The sequence below is a fragment of the Culex pipiens genome, chromosome 2 (assembly GCF_016801865.2).
Source record: "Culex pipiens pallens isolate TS chromosome 2, TS_CPP_V2, whole genome shotgun sequence".
Lineage (NCBI taxonomy): Eukaryota > Metazoa > Arthropoda > Insecta > Diptera > Culicidae > Culex > Culex pipiens.
Genome location: NC_068938.1, coordinates 41594381 through 41613787, shown reverse-complemented (window position 1 = coordinate 41613787; position 19407 = coordinate 41594381). Strand labels below are relative to the sequence as shown.

At 36.7% G+C, this 19407-nt stretch overlaps 1 protein-coding gene across 3 annotated transcripts in view; it reads right to left on the bottom strand.

Annotated features, from left to right (window-relative positions):
• Nucleotides 1–237: 237 nt before the first annotated feature.
• LOC120419774 (protein mothers against dpp-like) overlaps nt 238–19407 on the bottom strand; it is a 52336-nt gene continuing 33166 nt past the window's right edge. For 2 of the 3 annotated variants that reach the window (XM_039582615.2, XM_052706922.1), the window contains exons 2-3: nt 6090–6373; nt 238–6028 (exon numbers count right to left, since the gene is read on the bottom strand). In XM_039582615.2, the coding sequence (XP_039438549.1) occupies nt 4856–6028; nt 6090–6359 (1443 nt within the window). In that variant the 5' untranslated portion in view covers nt 6360–6373 and the 3' untranslated portion in view covers nt 238–4855. Of the gene's footprint in view, nt 6029–6089; nt 6374–13414; nt 13959–19407 lie in introns of those variants that run through there. The other variant, XM_039582608.2, reaches the window with a different exon arrangement.

The following is a 19407-nucleotide window of genomic DNA, read 5'->3' as shown; positions in this document are numbered from 1 at the left end:
CTCGTTTGATTTCACCACCTCTTCCATGTTGTGTGTGTGTGCAGCTTATGTCTTTATTCGGAAAGAAATGCGATTTTGGTTTTTTGTCTATTTTGTATGAATATTTTGTTTCTCTTCTCTTGTACATTTATGTTTTCAGTAGTTCGCCATGATTCAATCTTCTTCTTTTTTTGGGCTGCGCCGCCTAAATGATCGTGAGTTTTTTTATTTTGACTGCACTGAGCAAAAGTTGTGTGAGAGGGTGTGGGTCGTGTGTGGTGCAGGATTTTATTTTGTTTTTTTTTTTCGTTTACAAAAGTAAATTAACAAATGGCCAAGCAGTAATTAGAACGACATGAGATCAAGATGGAGTTGCGTTGCGTGTTTGTGTAAGTGTTTGTGTTATCTTAGCGGTGAAGTAATATCTTTTTTCAATTACTCTTTTCTGCTTTCACAATAATCTTTACTATCGATTTCGCTAATCTTAAGATTAGAATCTTAACTGCGTGTGAGTTTATTTCTTTTTTATCATAGTTTATTTTGTTTTACTTAGACGCTTTCATAGATTAAAAATAATAATATGCCACGAAAATATGTATTATTTTATGTTCTACTCTCATCGTTTACTGCACATGTAGAGATAGAGTTGTTTTTTTATATCTTTTCGTTAAATATGATTTTACTTACATGTCACTTTCTTCTGATCCGATCTTGTTCTCTGCTGTGTCGCCTCATGTTATACTCGTGTGGTTTTTGTGTTCAACTAATCTATTCGTGTTGAAATGGTTTTTATTACTCTTTTCCTTTATTAAGCTTGCTCTCTCTCTCTCAATGATTATCCATCCAGTTTAATCTAATATGTATTTCACATCTCTTCTATTTAAAAAAAAAATCTTGCTTACATTATTTTCTTTGTAAGTAATTTTGCTTCTGTCGTCCAATTTCATGCTTTTATGTTTAGGGGAGTTTTTACACAAGAACATATTGTTTTCCATTGATTTCATCTCGGCTTTTTTAACGTGTACTCTTAAGTAAAATGTCTCTTTTATTACTTGTTTCATTATGATTTGATTTCATCTATCCGCTATCGAAACACCGTCTACGATTTCTGATTTTACGTTTTACATATATCTACTAACTGAGAATTTTGGATTGTAACATTACGACGCTAGAATAAGTTTCAAGTTTCTTTTACCTCATTTACATTTGCTTGCACTGATGACGTTCAAATCCAAACACGATTAGCACACTGGTACGATTTAGTTTTTTTTACGATTTAGTTTTAATGTGTATCTCGAAATTATGTGTGTTGATGATTGCGCGATTGCTTTAACCAGTATTCGTTTTTCTCTTTCTCTTAAACTTCAATGATATATTGGTTTACACACATTTCATTGTAAATCCGGTAATGTAGGAGTTTCAAACACACGGTTGCGATTTTATTGATTTACGTTCAAGTTTGTTCTAAAATAGTTTATTTTGAAACTACGGTTCAAAACTTATGTATTTTGTTTGTTTGTCCGTTAATCACTAGATGAGCAAAATAGAGTTCTGTTTTTTGTTGGTTTTTCTTCTTCTTGTATTTCATTACACGGCATTATCATTTTGTATCAAAGGTTTACCACATTCACTTACAACTATGGGCTCGCGCTCGTACTTTGTAACTCGAAAACGTTCAACATACCACGATGCGTTTTGTTTATTTTATCTGTAGATCACACTTTATTCGCTCACCGGAAGTGGTTCGCGTTCAAACACAACTTAAAAACAAGCTTCCAAAAATGTAAGTTCTGCTGAAAATTTCGAGTAAACTGTAAACTTGCAGGCACTGTCACGTGTAAACTGTTGTCGCTTTGTCGAAATCAACTGTAAGGCATTCTCGCAGCATTTGAAAACAAATTTTATGGCAACGCGGATGTTTAAAAAGTATAGGCACAATGCTATTTTCTTTTGTTTTTTTTTCTGCATGTAACAATAGTATTGAAGGCATTCCACTCTGCTGCTAGGAATCATAGCCGCGTGCACGTTCTAGCGTACCGTGTTTGAGTATATTATTTATTTTGACGAGCAGCAACGTGGGCAAAATAGTTTGTTTTTGAGATCTCTAAAAGTTACGCATCTCTCTGTCTGGTTAAATCTACTAGCGTCAAGGCCACGCAATGTCAGAGCCTCTAGGTTGGGCACTTTGTAGCGTTCGTCTGTTGTCTTGAACTATTCTTTCTGTTTAAAAAAATATACGCGTTTTTTATGAGAGCAATTCTCTACGACTGAACAAACATAATTTTTGTATTTTTTTTTTGTTTGGCGGAAACTTTGTTGGTACTATCTTGATAACCGAAACAGCTATTTTTATCATTCATTGGTCCATATCTTCATGTCATTTTAAGTTGTAGATAGTGCTACCAAAATATTCCAACATGTATTCCTTGAGGGCCAGTACGCTCCTCTTAAGAAAAGAGGGTTTTTTTTTCTTGACCAGTTTCTTACCAAGGAGTACTCTGCTTAAGTGAGGATTTGTGATAAATTTGATGTCTTCATCAAATTTATAACAGGGTGTCAAATGAAATCTAATTTTTCAAATTCGTAACTTTCGAATACCCTTTCAGAACCTAATAACAAATAACTGTCAAAGGCCAACTTATGGGAAATTTTTGCTACATCTTAAGCTTACACAAAAAAATAGCACAAAAAACGTTGGATCACCTTCAAATTTGACTTGTAAGTCTGAAAATTAAAAAAAAAATCTCATGGAAAAAGCGTGTCTTTTTATTTCAGTGTATTTTTATTTCAGAAAGCTCGTAAAATTTCCTACAAAGTCAATTTTAACAAACAAAAATTGTTTTTGATGTTTTTTCGAAATTTCATGTAACAGCAAAAAGAAATTTAATAAGCAACTAAGAAATTTTGTCCGAGTTTTTTAAACTTGCCATGTTTGTCTCCGTTAGAATGTGGGTACGGGTGCAAAAAAAAAAAAATATTGAAATAAAAAGCAATAGTTTCTACATTTCTATGGAAAAAGTGTTTAAAAAAGTGCATTTTACACTATTTCAGTTGTTTTGCAATCATCAGTTTTAAACAAAATGTAAGATTTGACAAATACTAAAATTTTAGCGAAAAAAATCTTTTTGCGATAATAAACATCGAAAATGTCCAAAAATTCCAAAGATTTTTAAAGCAACCCAAACATGCTAAAAAGGATTATAAACGCAGGGAAATGCATTTTAACCCTCTACAACCCAACCCCGCCTCTAGACGGGCTTCGATTTAAAAAATCGCCAAAATCCATTTTTCAACCAATTTTTGATCTTCAAAAAGCATTGGCAAGAAGAACTTTTAAAATTTTGGAAAATTTTAGGGTTGGAGGTTTGACTTGTTTTATGTGACTTTGCCAATGTTAAAAAAAATGTAATTTTTTTAGGGGTCAACTTTGGCTGTGTTTTTTACGAACATTTCCTATATTTTAAGTACAAAGAAGTATGCAGTAATTTTTCTAGTGCTCCAGACTATGCCTCTATGCATTTATTTACAATTTAAATGATAATGGTGCCATTAGATAGCAGAAAATGTGAAAAACATGCAAAAAATTGAAAAAGTTACTGTAAAAACATGAAAAAAATAGATAGGCAAAATGTAATGATAGGAGGTGGTAGAGTAGGCCAAATACTACCAAAAACAAACATAAACTAAACAAGATAAATGCTAATTAAAATACTAAAAATGAAACAAGAAAAACATAAAACAAGAGAAGTAAAGTTTTTCGTAGAACAAAAGTTGCTCAAAATGACCTCCTGAACACGGAAAAAATAAAAAATTTCGAAAAAAAAATTTGGGCAGTAGAGGGTTAAAATAGATGGCTGATTGCACTTAAATTTCCATTGAAAGTTTTTTGAAAAATTATTTCTTTGTCCCCTGATTTTTCGGGCCACAAAGCTCAAAAATTAGATTTTTGACAGGTAAAACAAATTTTTGAAAAAAAATGTTCTGCCGCCTAACTACGTTGGATTTTTTTTTTAAATTGGGACAGCTTTGCTGAAGACACAAATTCAACCAGGAAATCCTTCTTAACAAAGAGAAAGAATATTTTCATAGCATTTTAGTATGGACAGCTGCTAATTTTTGTTAAGATTTGTGTATGGCTTTTGTATTATTTTTGCCATATTAAAGATAATCCCATAGCAGCATAGTTTCAAACAAACCAAACAAAAAAACATTCAAAACAATTGCTCAATCTTGAAAGAATTGCTCATTTTATCTCTCTTCGAAAAGGCTGCTTTCAACGCTGAAAAACGTTAAAATGTATGTGAAATCGTTGCGTTTTGTTTAATAGTGTTCGATGAAAACGGGTGAAAATCTTTGAGAAACATAAGAGGCACTTTGTTCAAAATATTTTCTAGAGTGTAAAATAGTATCTTCGCGATAAAAATAAAAACAGAAAACATAACTTATCTAATAAAATTGTTCTTTTTGAAAGAAACGCATCTGTTTGTTTAAAACTATATGAATAATTTTGATTTTATCGAAAGAAATGGTAAAGGTTAAAAAGTAGTACAAGACAAAAATATATAATGGCAAATAGTGTTTCGTCTGTGTGTGTGTTTGTTTAAAAAAGAAATTGCACTAATTGAATACTTGTTCAAGTCTCCGGAAATTTTGTATTTATTTGTCGAAACGTTTGCAGCGTCATAGTCATTTCTTCCTTACCTTGCTATATTTTACGCGAACGCGCTTTTTTCCTTAGTTTAGAGAAGAGTAAAACAATTGCTTTAGAAAATAATAAAAAGCTACAGTTTTGCTCAACGGTAGCTGCTAAAAGTATTTAAAAACACATTCATCACACGCACGTACGAACGCACATTCACTTCGTCAAGTCAAGTCCTTACGACACCGAGCTGATTGCGTTGTGGGGCGAGCCCATCTGGATGAGCACCTTGTCGAGCCACTGGAGCGGGCCGTGCAGGTGAATCTCGATCCAGCAGGGCGTGGACGTGACGTCCTGTCGGTGGTATTCGGCGCCCCAGCCCTTGACGAAGCTCATTCGTATCGTGCACATCTTGGTCAGCTCGTAGACGGCCTCGAAGCCGTGGTTGACGGACTGGGACAGGAGTTGGGCAAACTCCTGGTTGTTGAAGATCTTGAGGGAGCAGCCGGGCGGGATTTTGCACACGGTGCTGGGGTGGAATCCGTGGTGGTGGTTGCAGTTGCGGCTCTGCACGAAGATGGCCGAGTCGGACAGGCACTCGGCGTAGACCTCGCCACCGACGTAATACAGGTGCACTCCCTTTCCGATATGACGACGTGTGTTTTCGATTGTACTGTTGCGGTTGACGTTGCTCAGCTGGCCCAGGCAGAAGCGGTCCGAGTTGTTCGAGGGGTTGGTGAACCCGTCCACGATGATCGACGTCGAGTTGCAGTGGAACACTTCGCCAACGCGGCAGTTCAGCTCGTAGTAAGCTATACTGGCCCAGTACGGAGGTTCCTGATAGCTGACCGGGGCCACCTCGCCGTGCATCTGATTTGTGTCCATCTGGTTGTTTTCTTGGCCTGCCACGTTGTTCCCGTCCTCCGGAGGACTGTACGCCGGCGGGGGAGTCTCTGGCAGCGACCCGTACGGGCTCTGAGGATTTGAATTGATCGGCCCCGGACTGGACACGGACGAAATCGGACTGTTCGGTCCCATGTGCGACGATATGGGCGAGTTCGGACCTCCTCCACCACCGTTGCCACCGCCTCCACCTCCTCCGCTGCTCATGCTGTTGAAGCCGGCGTTCGTATAGCTCACGTTGTGCGGCATGTTCGGTTCATTCATCTGGTGGAATGGCAACAGCGAGTGACCCGGCGCAAACTCCGAGTGGCGCGGCACCAGAACCGGCGGCAGCACCGGACTCTCCACCCGCTTGTAGTGATACGGATTGATGCATACCTCCTTCTGCTTGGCGCTAAACGGATACTGACACGTCTCGATCGGCTTCAACTCGTGATGGCTCTGCAGATCCGGCCAACGCCACACTCGGCAGTAGATTACATGCGGAAGACCTTTACGGTGCGATACCTACAAAGAAAACTCACATTAACGAAACCACCCAAAAAACAAACGCCCCGATCAAACCAACCTGCAACCTCCCGTCCAGCGAGCGCGGAATCGTCACACACTTCGAGGGCGTCCCCGGGCTGGACAGCGCCCGCTCCAACTCCTCGATCGCGCCCTTTCGCTTCTTCAGCTTCTTCACCAAACTGTCCACCGCCTTTTCGGCCCACTTTTCCTCCTCGTCGCCCTGCTTCCAGCCGAGCAGCTTCTTGACGGCCGGGCTCGTGAACGAAAACAGCGAGTTCAGCGAGGACATGGTGCTACTACTCGAGGACTCCACATCGTCAGTGTCCATCGTGAAGAAGAAATCTGCAAGAAGAAAAGGAAAAATCTGATTAGAACGCTGTTTTTACCAATTAAGCAAGTCAAAACAGAGACACACACACAAACGAGTCCGGCTTCGCTCAACTGCATCTAAACAGTGAGGGGTTTTGTTTATAATGTTTGCATAATCAAGCGGGCAGTTATGTTTGTACAAACACCAATCGTGCCTGCTATCACTCTCGCGCCCAGTTTAATTTACAAATTATTATTTTATTGGCGCTCTAGCCCTGTATGATGTGCTTCCGTTATCACCGCACGTTTCGATTTTAGAATTTATGAGCGCGCGCGGGCGATAATTCACAACTCTTTTGCGGGCTGAAATCGACCGTTTGCGGTTTTTGTTTCTCTTTTTTTTGCGCAAAGCTGCATGGAAATCGGTATTCAGTCGGAGGAACGGAAAAAGTGGGACACTCAAATTAGCGTTGATTTGGTGTTTAATACAGCTGAATATGACGCAGATAGTGCTTCTTAACAGCTGGAAAGTTAGAGTTGAGCTTTAAAAAATAATTATGATACAGATTTGCAGATCAAATTACAGTACAATTACAAAAAAAAAATAAAAAATTGAAAAAAAAATATTGCATGGCTTGATATTTTAATCGTGATCGAAATCGTGAATCGAGAAAAAAAACAATTTGCAAATCTTAGAGCAATATTTAGTTGTTGTTTAGAAGATGATCAAAAAAAATCACAAGTACAGTTGTACTTTTTTAAAGAATACAATTGAGTTTTATGATATTACATGGGTAATTCTCCGCCAACTCACACAGCAGTTGCCCCGACCCCTCTTCGATTTGCGTGAAACTTTGTCCTAAGGGGTAACTTTTGTCCCTGGTCACGAATCCGAGGTCTGTTTTTTGATATCTCGTGACGGAGGGGCGGTACGACCCCTTCCATTTTTGAACATGCGAAAAAAGAGGTGTTTTTCAATAATTTGCAGCCTGCAACGGTTATGAGATAGAAGTTTGATGTCAAAGGGACTTTTATGTAAAATTAGACGCCCGATTTAATGGCTACTCAGAATTCCGAAAAAACGTATTTTTCTTCGAAAAAAAAAACTAAAAAAGATTTAAAAACTCTGCCATTTTCCGTTATTCGACTGTAAAAAATTTTGGAACATGTCATTTTATGGGAAATTTAATGGTCTTTTCGAATCTACATTGACCCAGAAGGGTCTTTTTTTCATTTAGAACAAAATTTTTCATTTTAAAATTTCGTGTTTTTTCTAACTTTACAGGGTTATTTGTAAGAGTGTAATAATGTTCTACAAAGTTGTAGAGCAGTTGTAGAGTGATATGTAAACAACAGGGGTTTGCTTATAAACATCACGAGTTATCGCGATTTTACGAAAAAAAAAGTTTTGAAAAAGTTGGTCGTCGTCGATCATGGCCGTTCATCGTCACCCGCGACAGACACGGACGACGAAACAAAGAGAAACACAAAAAGTATTTTTTCAAAACTTTTTTTTTGTAAAATCGCGATAACTTGTGATGTTTATGAGCAAACCCCTTATGTATGAATATCAAAATTTTTGTAATTGTCTGCTCTACAACTTTGTAGAACATTATTACACTCTAAAAAATAACCCTGCAAAGTTAGAAAAAACACGAAAATGAAAAATTTTGTTCTGAATGAAAAAATGACCCTTCTTGGTCAATGTAGATTCGAAAAGTACATTAAATTTCCCATAAAATGACATGTTCCAAAAAAAAACTACAGTCAAGTGACGAAAAATGGGAGCATTTTTAAAACTTTTTTAGTGTTTTTTCGATGAAAAATACGTTTTTTCGGAATTCTGAGTACGCCATCAAATCGGGCGTCTAATTTTACATAAAAGTCCCTTTGACATCAAATTTTTATCTCATCACCGTTTCAGGCTGCTAATTATTGAAAAACATCTCTTTTACGCATGTTAAAAAATGAAAGGGGCCGTACCGCCCCTCCGTCACAAGATATAAAAAAACGGACCTCGGATTCATGATCAGGGACAAAAGTTACCCTTTAGAACAAAATTTCACGCCAATCGAAGAGGGGTCGGGGCAACTTTTCCCGATTTCGTGTGAGTTGGTAGAGAATTACCCACATACATTTATTATTATCTTGCTTTAAAAAATACTAATTTTTAATAAAACGGCCTAGTCATTTCGCAATGTTACCTGGAACCGCCCACATCCTCTCATAAAGATAAAGCTGTCCATGTTAACGCAAAATGACAGAACCTGTTGACAAATCACTTTCCTAATACCCGATTTATGAATAATTTTACATAATTTTAACACACAGCAACAACACAGCGTACGACACTCCACAAAAGAACCCTTTGATTGACGATCAACCTTGAGCGGTTAAAGAGTTCGAATTAACGGCGTATCTCCTCCAACTTCATCCCGCAAGTTATACTGCAAAAATATTTTTAAAAAATGTATAACTTCCGAGGATTCTAAAAACAATGTGAGAACAAATTAGAAAAAAGTTTTTTCGTTGGTAGGAGAGATTCCCATTAAAAAATATTACACTTTTTTTTTCTAACTGTGTAACCAGCAGCAGGTGTACAATTGATTATAACATTGAAAAAAACGAACATGTGTGCAGCGGCGTGACACGCCCCTAATTAATGAGCTTGTGACACTTTGGGGCTAACCGCCACAGCTGAAATTGCTGAACCCCGGTAGACAGAGTGTCGCTCTACTCGCGAGACTTTATTGGGTTGGGTCAGGAAAGGACAAATCGACGCGATTAGTGTGCCCTTAACCCGAAGTACAACTTGCACCTTTTTTAAGAACAGCTGAATAAGTGCTTTTATCCGATTTGAAGAGAAAAAAACTCGTTCTGTGGCATATGTGCCAATTACAGTGCTAGTAATTAGCGTACCTCCAAACGTCCTAGAGACAAACTGTTAAGTGGACAAATTACTTAACCACACTAATTAAACAGAGACTTCCTTCTGAGGTTCGAGCTAATATCTCCGACAGAGACTCGCTTTCTCTGTTCAAGTATTTCCAAACGAAAAAATATCAAACCGCGATGGACGACCTTGATCGGGCTGCATACCTCAGTCAGAACAACCGCAAATAACTATCGCGAAACTATCCAATTTCTCAACCGGATCCGCGAGTTGCGGCGGCGACGACGACGATCGACGCCAACCATCTTTTTAGAGGTTCCGCTTTGTTTGACCTACGCAAACAACCTGCGGGGCGGCTACTGGGCATTTCTTGTTTTCTGGCCAAACACAGGACAATTAAGATCTCAAAACTGCTCAACGGTTATGGAATTCCTGGGAACGGAGCTGTTCGTCACGCGAAATACACTCTAGTCTTGCTAGTCGATGGTGGTGAGAGGGGGGATTGGGAAGGTGTTAAAATTAATTTGTTTAGATGCTAATGGATTGATCAAACGGTACCCTGTGTAGTGCTTTTTGGGCATTGTGGTAAACAACTACAGACAGGGAAACGAGTTGGGAAGGGAGTGATAGAATAGTAACGTTTAAAGTTTGACTGTTAATTTCAAAACTCATGTTCCTTTCGAATTTTAAGTCAAGAATGTTTTTATTGAATTATTTACTCCAGAGTATTCCTAAAGGCAATTCTGTAGGTATTTACAATAATGTAAATAAATCATTTAGAATAGAATGATTCTGCCGTATCATTTTTTTCTATAATTTCTATTGATTTTTTGTTAAAATTTTGAAACGAGTGTTAACCCGGAGCGTTTGGTACGGTATGTCCCTGTAGATTTTGTTAATGCTCTATGCGATTACACGTCATAACAAGGACTTTTCGGAAAAATAGGTATTTGAAAAAAGAATCCTATCATCTAATTTTATCACCAAAAGTTGAATTCCCAAAATACGTATTTTATGATTATTTAGTTTTAAGCTTTTCTATTTCTATGCATTTCCATAACGAATCTGGATGTTTTATTTTTTTCATTTTCTTGCCAAACCGATTGTTAGTATATCGAAATTGTGAATTGATTATTTACTAATAAAAAAACTAACTTAATCCACCTATGTGATTGATGCCTTCCTCACTTTTTACCAACAATTAGTGATTCGTTGGGATTAGACACATATTTCATCTAGTTTTCTCAAGATCCGCATAAAAAAGTAAACAAATATCACTTAAGAGGTCAAACCTCGAGACAGGGTTGCCAGATTTTCAATGTTTTGGACTCGTTGGAAAGGGTTTTCGATTACCTAACCAACACAACGGTGGGTCGGATGATGGATCCGAACAACGTTTAAATATAATTGAGATCCGGCTTAAAAAAGTACATAAATATCACTTAAGTGGCCATAACTTGAGACAGGGTTGCCAGATTCTCAATGTTTTGGATTCGTTCGAAAGGTCTTTCGATTACCTAACCAACGGTGGGTCGGACATTGTTTACATACATTTAAGTGAGATCTGACTTCAAAAAAGTAAATAAATATCACTTAAGTGGTCATAACTTGAGACAGGGTGGCCAGATAAATTGGACTAGTTGGATAGGTTATTTGATTACACAGCAAAAAATCCGATGGTAAAATCGCATGCAAAAGCATGCACATCACCTTCGTCAAAATAAACACTTAATATTACACACCGCATGTACAATTTTTGCAAACACAAAAAAAAAGTTGCAACCGACGGGATTCAAACCCAGCACCAATAGTAAGGAATGGCGCCTTAGCCCACTCGGCCATCAGACCGATGTAAAGCTGAAAAGATAATCGCATATATGAGCTTTATATTTCGGTCAAGTAGGTTTCTCATACTGATGGGCTACATATTTCAGGGTGTAAAATTACATAAAATTGCATAAAATAATGCAATATTTATTTTACACTCAGGCCTTTTACACGCAGCTGGATTAAATAATATTTATAAATAATAACTACTTTTTTAGCTGTGTACCTTACCAACGATGTATAATGTAGTCGATTTCCGGTCACTTATCTTACATCCGGATAATTACAAAAACACATTTTTAGACATAACTTGTGAACTACTTATCAAAACTTTAAAAAAAATCAATAAGTACGTAAGCGACCAAATGTAAAAAACCAAATCGAATGCAGCTGGTTTGACCAAAATTGGTTCAGACAGTGCTGAGAAAACTCAGTGAGAATTTTGGTCACATACACACACATACACATACACACACACATACGCACACACAGACATTTGTTTTCGACAGTTTTCGATTCTGAGTCGATAGGTATACATGAAGGTGGGTCTACGAGCTTTTTGAGAAAAGTTCATTTTTAGAGCAGGATTATAGCTTTACCTCAGTGAAGAAGGCAAAAACAAATGAAATTGATTTTTTTTTTTAATTTTATTTTTTTTTATATGTTTTACTATTGATTAAACAGACATCTTTTGAGTCATAGTCCACGATGGTGCAAAATCTGGTTTTAGAGATATGATTTTTTGAACAAATTAGTTTTTTTTTAAATAGTGAGAGAATGAACAAATGTACCGTTCTCATGTTAGAGCCGGCTCTAGCCATGTATATTTTCGCTTGTTTTTCGTAAGCTTCCAATATGTTTTTTCTTTGAGGCTTTGTTTTCTTAAAGTCACCTAATCAGCCTGTTATTTTTAACGGAAGATATTTTGGAAACTATTGGTTTGATTTTAAAAGTTAAAAAATTAAATTATTTAGTCCCTGAAACATTTAGTCCTCTGAAACATATAAAAAAATACGTATTTTGGGAATTAAATTTTTATTGATAAAAAGTTTAATTAAAAAATCTGTTTTCTTCGTGTACCTATTTTTTTCGAAAAGTCCTCATCATAATCTACAACTTCGCCCAACACACCAAATCGATCAGAAAATTTCTTCTTAAGATACAGAATTTCATACGTTTACCATTTTTTATGACCAGCCCCCCCAAATTGTATGGAGACTTTATGGGAAAAAATAGTACTAAAAAAGAACTTCTTTTGACATAGAAAATACAAGGACAATTTTTCATCCAAATAAAAAAAAACAAAGAAAAGTCTATTTGCGAAAACGGAAAGAAACTACTCATAATCAAAGTTAGATCGCTTCAGAAAATGTCTCACAGTTTGAAAATTTAGTTTACGTATCATGTTTTGACTTTGATACAAAGAAGTTCAAAAATATCGTCTGCATAATTTAATATTAACTGGAAGAAACCTATTATACAAATTATGCTAAGTATTACATGAAAATTTGATCTAAATCTGTTACAGTTTTTTTTTTTTTTTCAAATCTCAAATTTCAAACATATAACGATCACCGTACTGCTAGGCGAGCTCGAAAACTACAATAACTCGAAGCCTGCAACACAATTAAGAAAATATTATAAAATCACGATGAACATAATCAAATTTAAATGCCCAAGAAAATTATCCAAATTTCAACCCCCACACTGTGGGACCAGGCAGAGCCTCCATGTCCTTGCTGACCTAATTTCAAAACATTTCAGGCTGATTTGAGGTGTTTCCTGCCCTAATTTGACACCCAGCTGCACGAAGATCCATTCCGTAAATTGTTGTAAATCTGCTGGTAGCAAATCACGCTTGAAATTGTCTAAATTACGAGTGGCTCCACAAATGAGATAATTTTTGCATCCGACCCCACTCAATTTGGATCGATCGAGATAATTGCACCTCGTTCTGAACAAGCAAATTTGTGTTTACATCATTAAGTTATTTATGCCAAATTGAGTCAATTACTTCGAATGTTTAAATGCTTTAGGTGTTGGAATCATAATTGTCACTTTCTTTCTATTGAATCACAAATTTGCTGACTTTTAAATAACGATTAAAATCGGTAGTGAATTCTTGGATTCATCTTTTCAAGCTTAGCACAATCATTTAGTTTCTTTTAACTCGCATTCGTTTCAACTAACCGCCACCAACCTAAACCGTTTAATACGATCAGTTCAACTTTTTTTCACCTCCCAACATCTCAACTACGCCAAAACAACTTCATTCAACCTAGTCCGGAGCCGCCGTTTCGTTCCCGATAAGCCCCACCATATATCAAAAGTGTGTAATAATACTTCAAACTAACCATTCGTATAATTTGCCATTTTTCATCGAATCTTTGCCGTTTTTCCTCTCGGTTGGGCTGGCCGGGTCCAAAGGGCTGCTGCTGCTGCTGGCGGCGCACTCGATCAAGCTGTAACTAGTTTTCGACGTCTTCAACCCGCCCGTCCTTTCCCTCGGGGTTTCTTGCCGCCCCTCTGGATTCACACCATTTTTCAAACTCAAAAGACACCGTTGTCGTTGTTGTTGGTATTACTTTTGCCGGTTACGGTTTTAATGTTTAATAATTCATACACACACGCGCACACACGTGAGCTGATGGGTGGATGGAAAAATCGGACTTAACTTTTCATTAGGGTGCATCGAAGTTAGATTGTTTAGAACTTTGAACGCTGAAAATTGACTTTTTACGCCCTAACGACAATTTTCACTCGAAATGCTCCCCGACCCAAGAGAGTTCCACAGCTCAAAGAACCAGTAGTAGTATCTACTATAACACAATCACTTTACTGTGTAGAAAATCACTTCTTTCTCCCGGTGGGCACAACCCGCGGCGGTTTTCCCTCCTGGGACCGCGCGCTCCTTTCGCGAAACTATCTCACTTGGGACGGATTTTTATTTATTTATTTTTTGCTGCATCTTCCCTCCCTCCCTCTCTAGGCAAGACTTAAAAAGCAACAGCATAGTTGAAGAAGAACTTCGTCGGCTATTTATGATGGTCTTCGCCACGATAAATGCAGTTTGAATCAAATGGATGCACATTAGGGTGTTTCAGCCAAACAAAAAAGTACTCAGATTACGGCAAACCGAGGTTCCCCTTGTAGAGGATACCCATAGGGACTCTCATGCCAAATATCAGCCCATTTGGTTGAGAATTGGCCTGTCCCCAGCGGTTTAAAGTTTACATGGAAATTACTATGGGATTTATGTGCTTTTCGTTTAATCGTTCCTACAGGTCTGGGGACAACATGGATTCACTCGGAATAAAGACAGGTGTGTAGGGGATGGTCCAATGAACACATTCCAGAAGGAATTAGGGTTGTCCATTCTGTCCCCAAGGTGCGCATTGGATCGACGTCCGATGTCTCCAAAACCAACGATTCATCCTTCAAAAGCATCTCATTTCCTTAGTATGCTATGACGGCTAGGTGAAACCACGACGTCCCATATCAGACGGTGAACACGTGGAGAGGCATCGATTGCATTATTATTACCAAATCATCATGCTACTTTATTTAGTTGAGTTGAAATCCTTACAGGAACATCATTAATTATAATTTTATTACTTTGAAAAATGTTTCTGAGCCAAAACTTTAGTGTATTCTCAGCCACGTGTTCACCGTCTGATATGGGGCGTCGTGGTTTTCACCTAGCCGTCATAGCATACTAAGGAAATGAGATGCTTTTGAATGATGAATCGTTGGTTTTGGAGACATCGGACGTCGATCCAATGCGCACCTTGGGGACAGAATGGACAACCCTAATTCCTTCTGGAATGTGTTCATTGGACCATCCCCTACACACCTGTCTTTATTCCGAGTGAATCCATGTTGTCCCCAGACCTGTAGGAACGATTAAACGAAAAGCACATAAATCCCATAGTAATTTCCATGTAAACTTTAAACCGCTGGGGACAGACCAATTCTCAACCAAATGGGCTGATGTTTGACATGAGAGTCCCTATGGGTATCCTCTACAAGGGGAACCTCGGTTTGCCGTAATCTGAGTACTTTTTTGTTTGGCTGAAACACCCTAATGCACATCTCGATGGCTTGGAGAGTACTTAGGAGGGTAGTAAAAATCATAGCACGTTAGACAGATCGTCGAACGGCTTGATAAAGTAAAAACTGTCAAATTAGGCCTTTTAAAAAAAAAACTTTGGGATATGAAACATAAAGAGAATAAAACAGTAACTGTAATATATTTGAAATTTGGAAAACATTTCAACAATTTAAAAAAGCAGTGTTTTACTAAAAGAAAAAAAAACCAACTTATTTAAATGACTAATATTTTTGAAGTCCTATTTGATGTTAATTATTCATGGAATGGTTACAGGGTGGCTGTCCAAATCCAATAATCGAATTCTTGACTTTTTCCAGACTTCTACAGAACCACAAATAATAATAATCCAAAGAATAATTGCAAATCTAAAACTAACTGTGAAAAGTCAAAAATCAAACAACTTTTAAAAATAACAGTGAAAATAGAAACCTTACAACAAACTTATAAAAAAATATTTCCAAAAATGAAAGCTCTGAAATATTGTATCACAGAGAAAAAAAAACTGTTTTTATCTATTACATACAAATATTAATTATCAATTATTTCGGATAACTCATCCAAAAGTATAATGATAAAAATACGTTTTAATATTTCAATAACTTTCAGAATATTTCAAATACATTAATTATAATTGTAATTGAGTGTCTATTTGTGACGAGAGTCAGTTGGTTTACAAATTTTTATCAGGTTAAGGTTAAAATCATAATCACAGGTACAATCGTTTTTGAAAACGACATTTGATTTTTTAGTAATTTTAGAACTTTTTTGAAAATTATTGATAGCATGGATTGAATGCAAGCCCAGGGTTGCCAGGTTGAAACATAAATCTAGGATTGCCAGATTTTTCAAATGTCTGCCAGAATAAAGATTCGCCCTTCCATGTGCCAGACATTGACAGATTTTGCCAGATTTTTAACTTTATGCCCATTTTGAAAAACTTTTTGATTAAAATGAACGAATTTAATTGAAAATCAAAAAAAAATATGGTGTGCATTTCTTGGTAAAAATGCAAATTTTACATTTTCGAGGCCATAAAATCAGTTCAAGCATCTGAATTCTACAAACTTTTGAATTAATTTATATCTTCCCTCCTTTTCACCATTCAGAATTCATAAATTTTCATTGCCAGTTTTTTCCAGATTTTTAATCGATACTGTGCCAGATTTTTCAAATTTTGACCTGGTAACCCTGTGCAAGCCCACCAAAAAATCACTTTTTTATGGCATAAAAAAATGGTTCAAAAAAATTTACATCACTTATTTTCATTTTCATCATTGCATTATCATTCCATTTGGTTTTAGGCATTTTTTAATCCATATTTTGTTATTTTTATATTTGAACACATTTCTTTTTTTAATTTCTTCTAATTTTTCCAGTATTAGATAACTCATTTTAAATATGATTCTCCTACTAGAAATTTCACTCCTTTGACTCTTCCTCCTACTCTTTCTCTTTCTAATTATTGAATTTAGTAAATACACTTTTTGTGCACTTATTTTTTATTTTTTTTGTAAAAGCAAAAAAAATGACTTTGATTTGAAACATTAAGTCACATGAGAAATGAAAAAACACATGATATTCCCTCCAAAACACTTCTTGAGGTCAAAATCTGTCTTTTGAAAATATTAAACAAAAAGTAAATAACACAAATTTATATAAAAACAGCCCTTAAAACACAAGATTTTCTTTAAATGTCTTTAGAAAAAAATAGGAGAAATATTTTTTTAAACTGATTTTATGACTACGGTAGCAAAATTCTATGCAGTCAAAAGCATTTTTTATTTGATTTAGAATGAAAAAAAATAACGCTTGAAATTTTAACCTTGACTATCGATTTAAAAAAGGTTTTTCCGAACACATAATCAACATTAACGAAGCATTATTTATTGTCTCCTGATTTCTGTATGAATTTTTTTAAGAAGGAGATACAAAAACATGGTTTAACAATTGTAATAGCCTATAACACTAGCATGCACAGGGTGGGGCAACATGGAGCAGTTACCCCACCATCCTTAGGGGGTGTCAATAAACGACGAAATTAAAAAAAAATGTTGCTCCACCTTCCTTGAGGATCTGGGTACGCTATATTGAAAACAAGTTGTTTATTATTACTTTATTTTTATTTTATTTTTTGAAGTCTTTGTCTCAGTCAATTTAGTAAAAATTAGCTTGAAAGCATAAATTTCACAAAATATTAAAACAAGTAGGTAACCCTAAATTTTGTTTTACAAAAATTTCAAATTAAATAATCTTATTTAAAAAACAAATTCTAAGAAAAAACTCTTTTCAATTTTATCATGAGTCTAAAAAATGCATGAATCTTTTTTTTTTTTTATTCGTAGATGGCGTCAATTCTCGAAAATAAAATAAAAATTGAAGTAGGTAAATTTCCAAAATGCCCTAGCTGAAAAAAAAGGTTATAATTTTTTTTAGGAATTTCAGATGATTCCAAACAAAAAAATCAAACACTTAAAAATTGGAATAACACTTTTACTATATTCTCCCCAATGTTGCTGATTTGAGTCATACATCAAATAACGTAAAAAAAAAACCCAATCGAAGTTATTCCAGAAATGGATAAAGAAAAACACCAGCTAGGTATACCAAACAACAACAGTTTCCTCCTTCTCCAGCAAACAAAACGTTTAAAACTTTTCTTCGCGCCTCCACTCTTCACCTCTTTTCCTATCTTTCGTGCCTCAACGCCTAACCACCCACCAAAGGGGCAAACGAAAAGAAAAAAAATGAACAATGTTTTGATTCCACCCACTTTTAGCTGCTCCGCTATCAGAGTTTCGCTATATTTTTCGCAGCAAAAAAAAACTCACTAACTTTCGCGTACACAAACTTTTGCGGGCAATTTCTGGCAACAAGCGCGCGCGCGAATTCGCGAATCGATAATCCTCTGTACGGAAAAGAAGTAACAGCGCGGCGCAAATCGAACCGTTTAGCGCCGCGGCCAGGAGCAAACTGAACGCCGCGCCGTTTAGCGGGTTAGGATTTCGCGTACGCGCTGAGCTACCACCAACCAACAGCTGTTGCTACTCTCAAACGGCGTGCGCGGACGTGATCTCAGCAGCATCCAGAACTCGCTGGAGATTGCGAATCGAACGGTGTGGAGTACACGCGTCCCGCGGTTATGGAGCAGTACGCTGGGTGTATGGAAATATCCTTTGAGTGCCATTTAACATACAGGGTTGTTACGGGAAAGTCGAAAAAAAATCCGCGCCAAATCCGCGCCGACCGAAACCTCAATCCGCGCGAAATCCGCGCCATATAAAAAAAAACTGGGACCAACATTTAAGAAATGTTATTTCCAAAGAAAAAAACTAATACAGAAAGTATTTTATTAAAAATATGAAACTCGTTTTATGTTTGAAGGAATGAAAGCAAAAAATCCTTTTAAAAAATACCTCAAGAGACATCAAGAAAAGTGTCACCAAAAAAAATCCTTTTTGCAAATCAGGGGGACACTACAATAATTTTGACCAATATAAATAAAATAGAAAATTATAAACCAATATAAACAAAATTAAAAAATCTAATAAATGAAATTTAACTTCAAAAATATAGCATTGGTGTCTACCCGTAGTTGCTACTCTGTTATTGACCAGGACCTCCAAGAATTGCTCCGTGGACCACAGATGAAGAGTAGGAACCAATCATCACCACTTCGCAACTTTCAAATGTCCCTATCATGCTAGCCAATCACAGCGCCGGCCACGACCAGTGGTAAGACACGGGGGAAGTGGATAGGAATTTTAGTCCGATACTTGAGTGATGAAGACCGCTAAATCAGCTGCGTCTTCGACAAAGTATCACGTGAGGTTTGAGGGTGTTAGTAAGATGGGTGTGAAGCCAGGATTCACCGTGGTAAGTGATGCGGCCGGTCAAATCTATTTATAGTCCTTAATTCTTCGTATGTTCTTGAATTCATTTTTGGAAGCTTTCCAATTCGGTTCACCAAGCTTTTTGTGGTGAATTCTGGTCGTGTTGAACGTTCAATATTCGCCTAACAATTATGCAACCAGTGTCCTTGAATTCAACTTGCATTCAATATTGCATTTTCCTGTTCTTAGGTTCACACAGATTCCAATCAAGTTTCTTGGATTCTTATAGCATTCTTAATTCTTCTAGACAACTAAGCCTCGATGGTCTGGTGGTTAGCATTTTTGTCTGCTGACCCAAAGGACGGGGGATCGAACCCCGCCGCGAGCTAATGAATTTTTCGTTCAT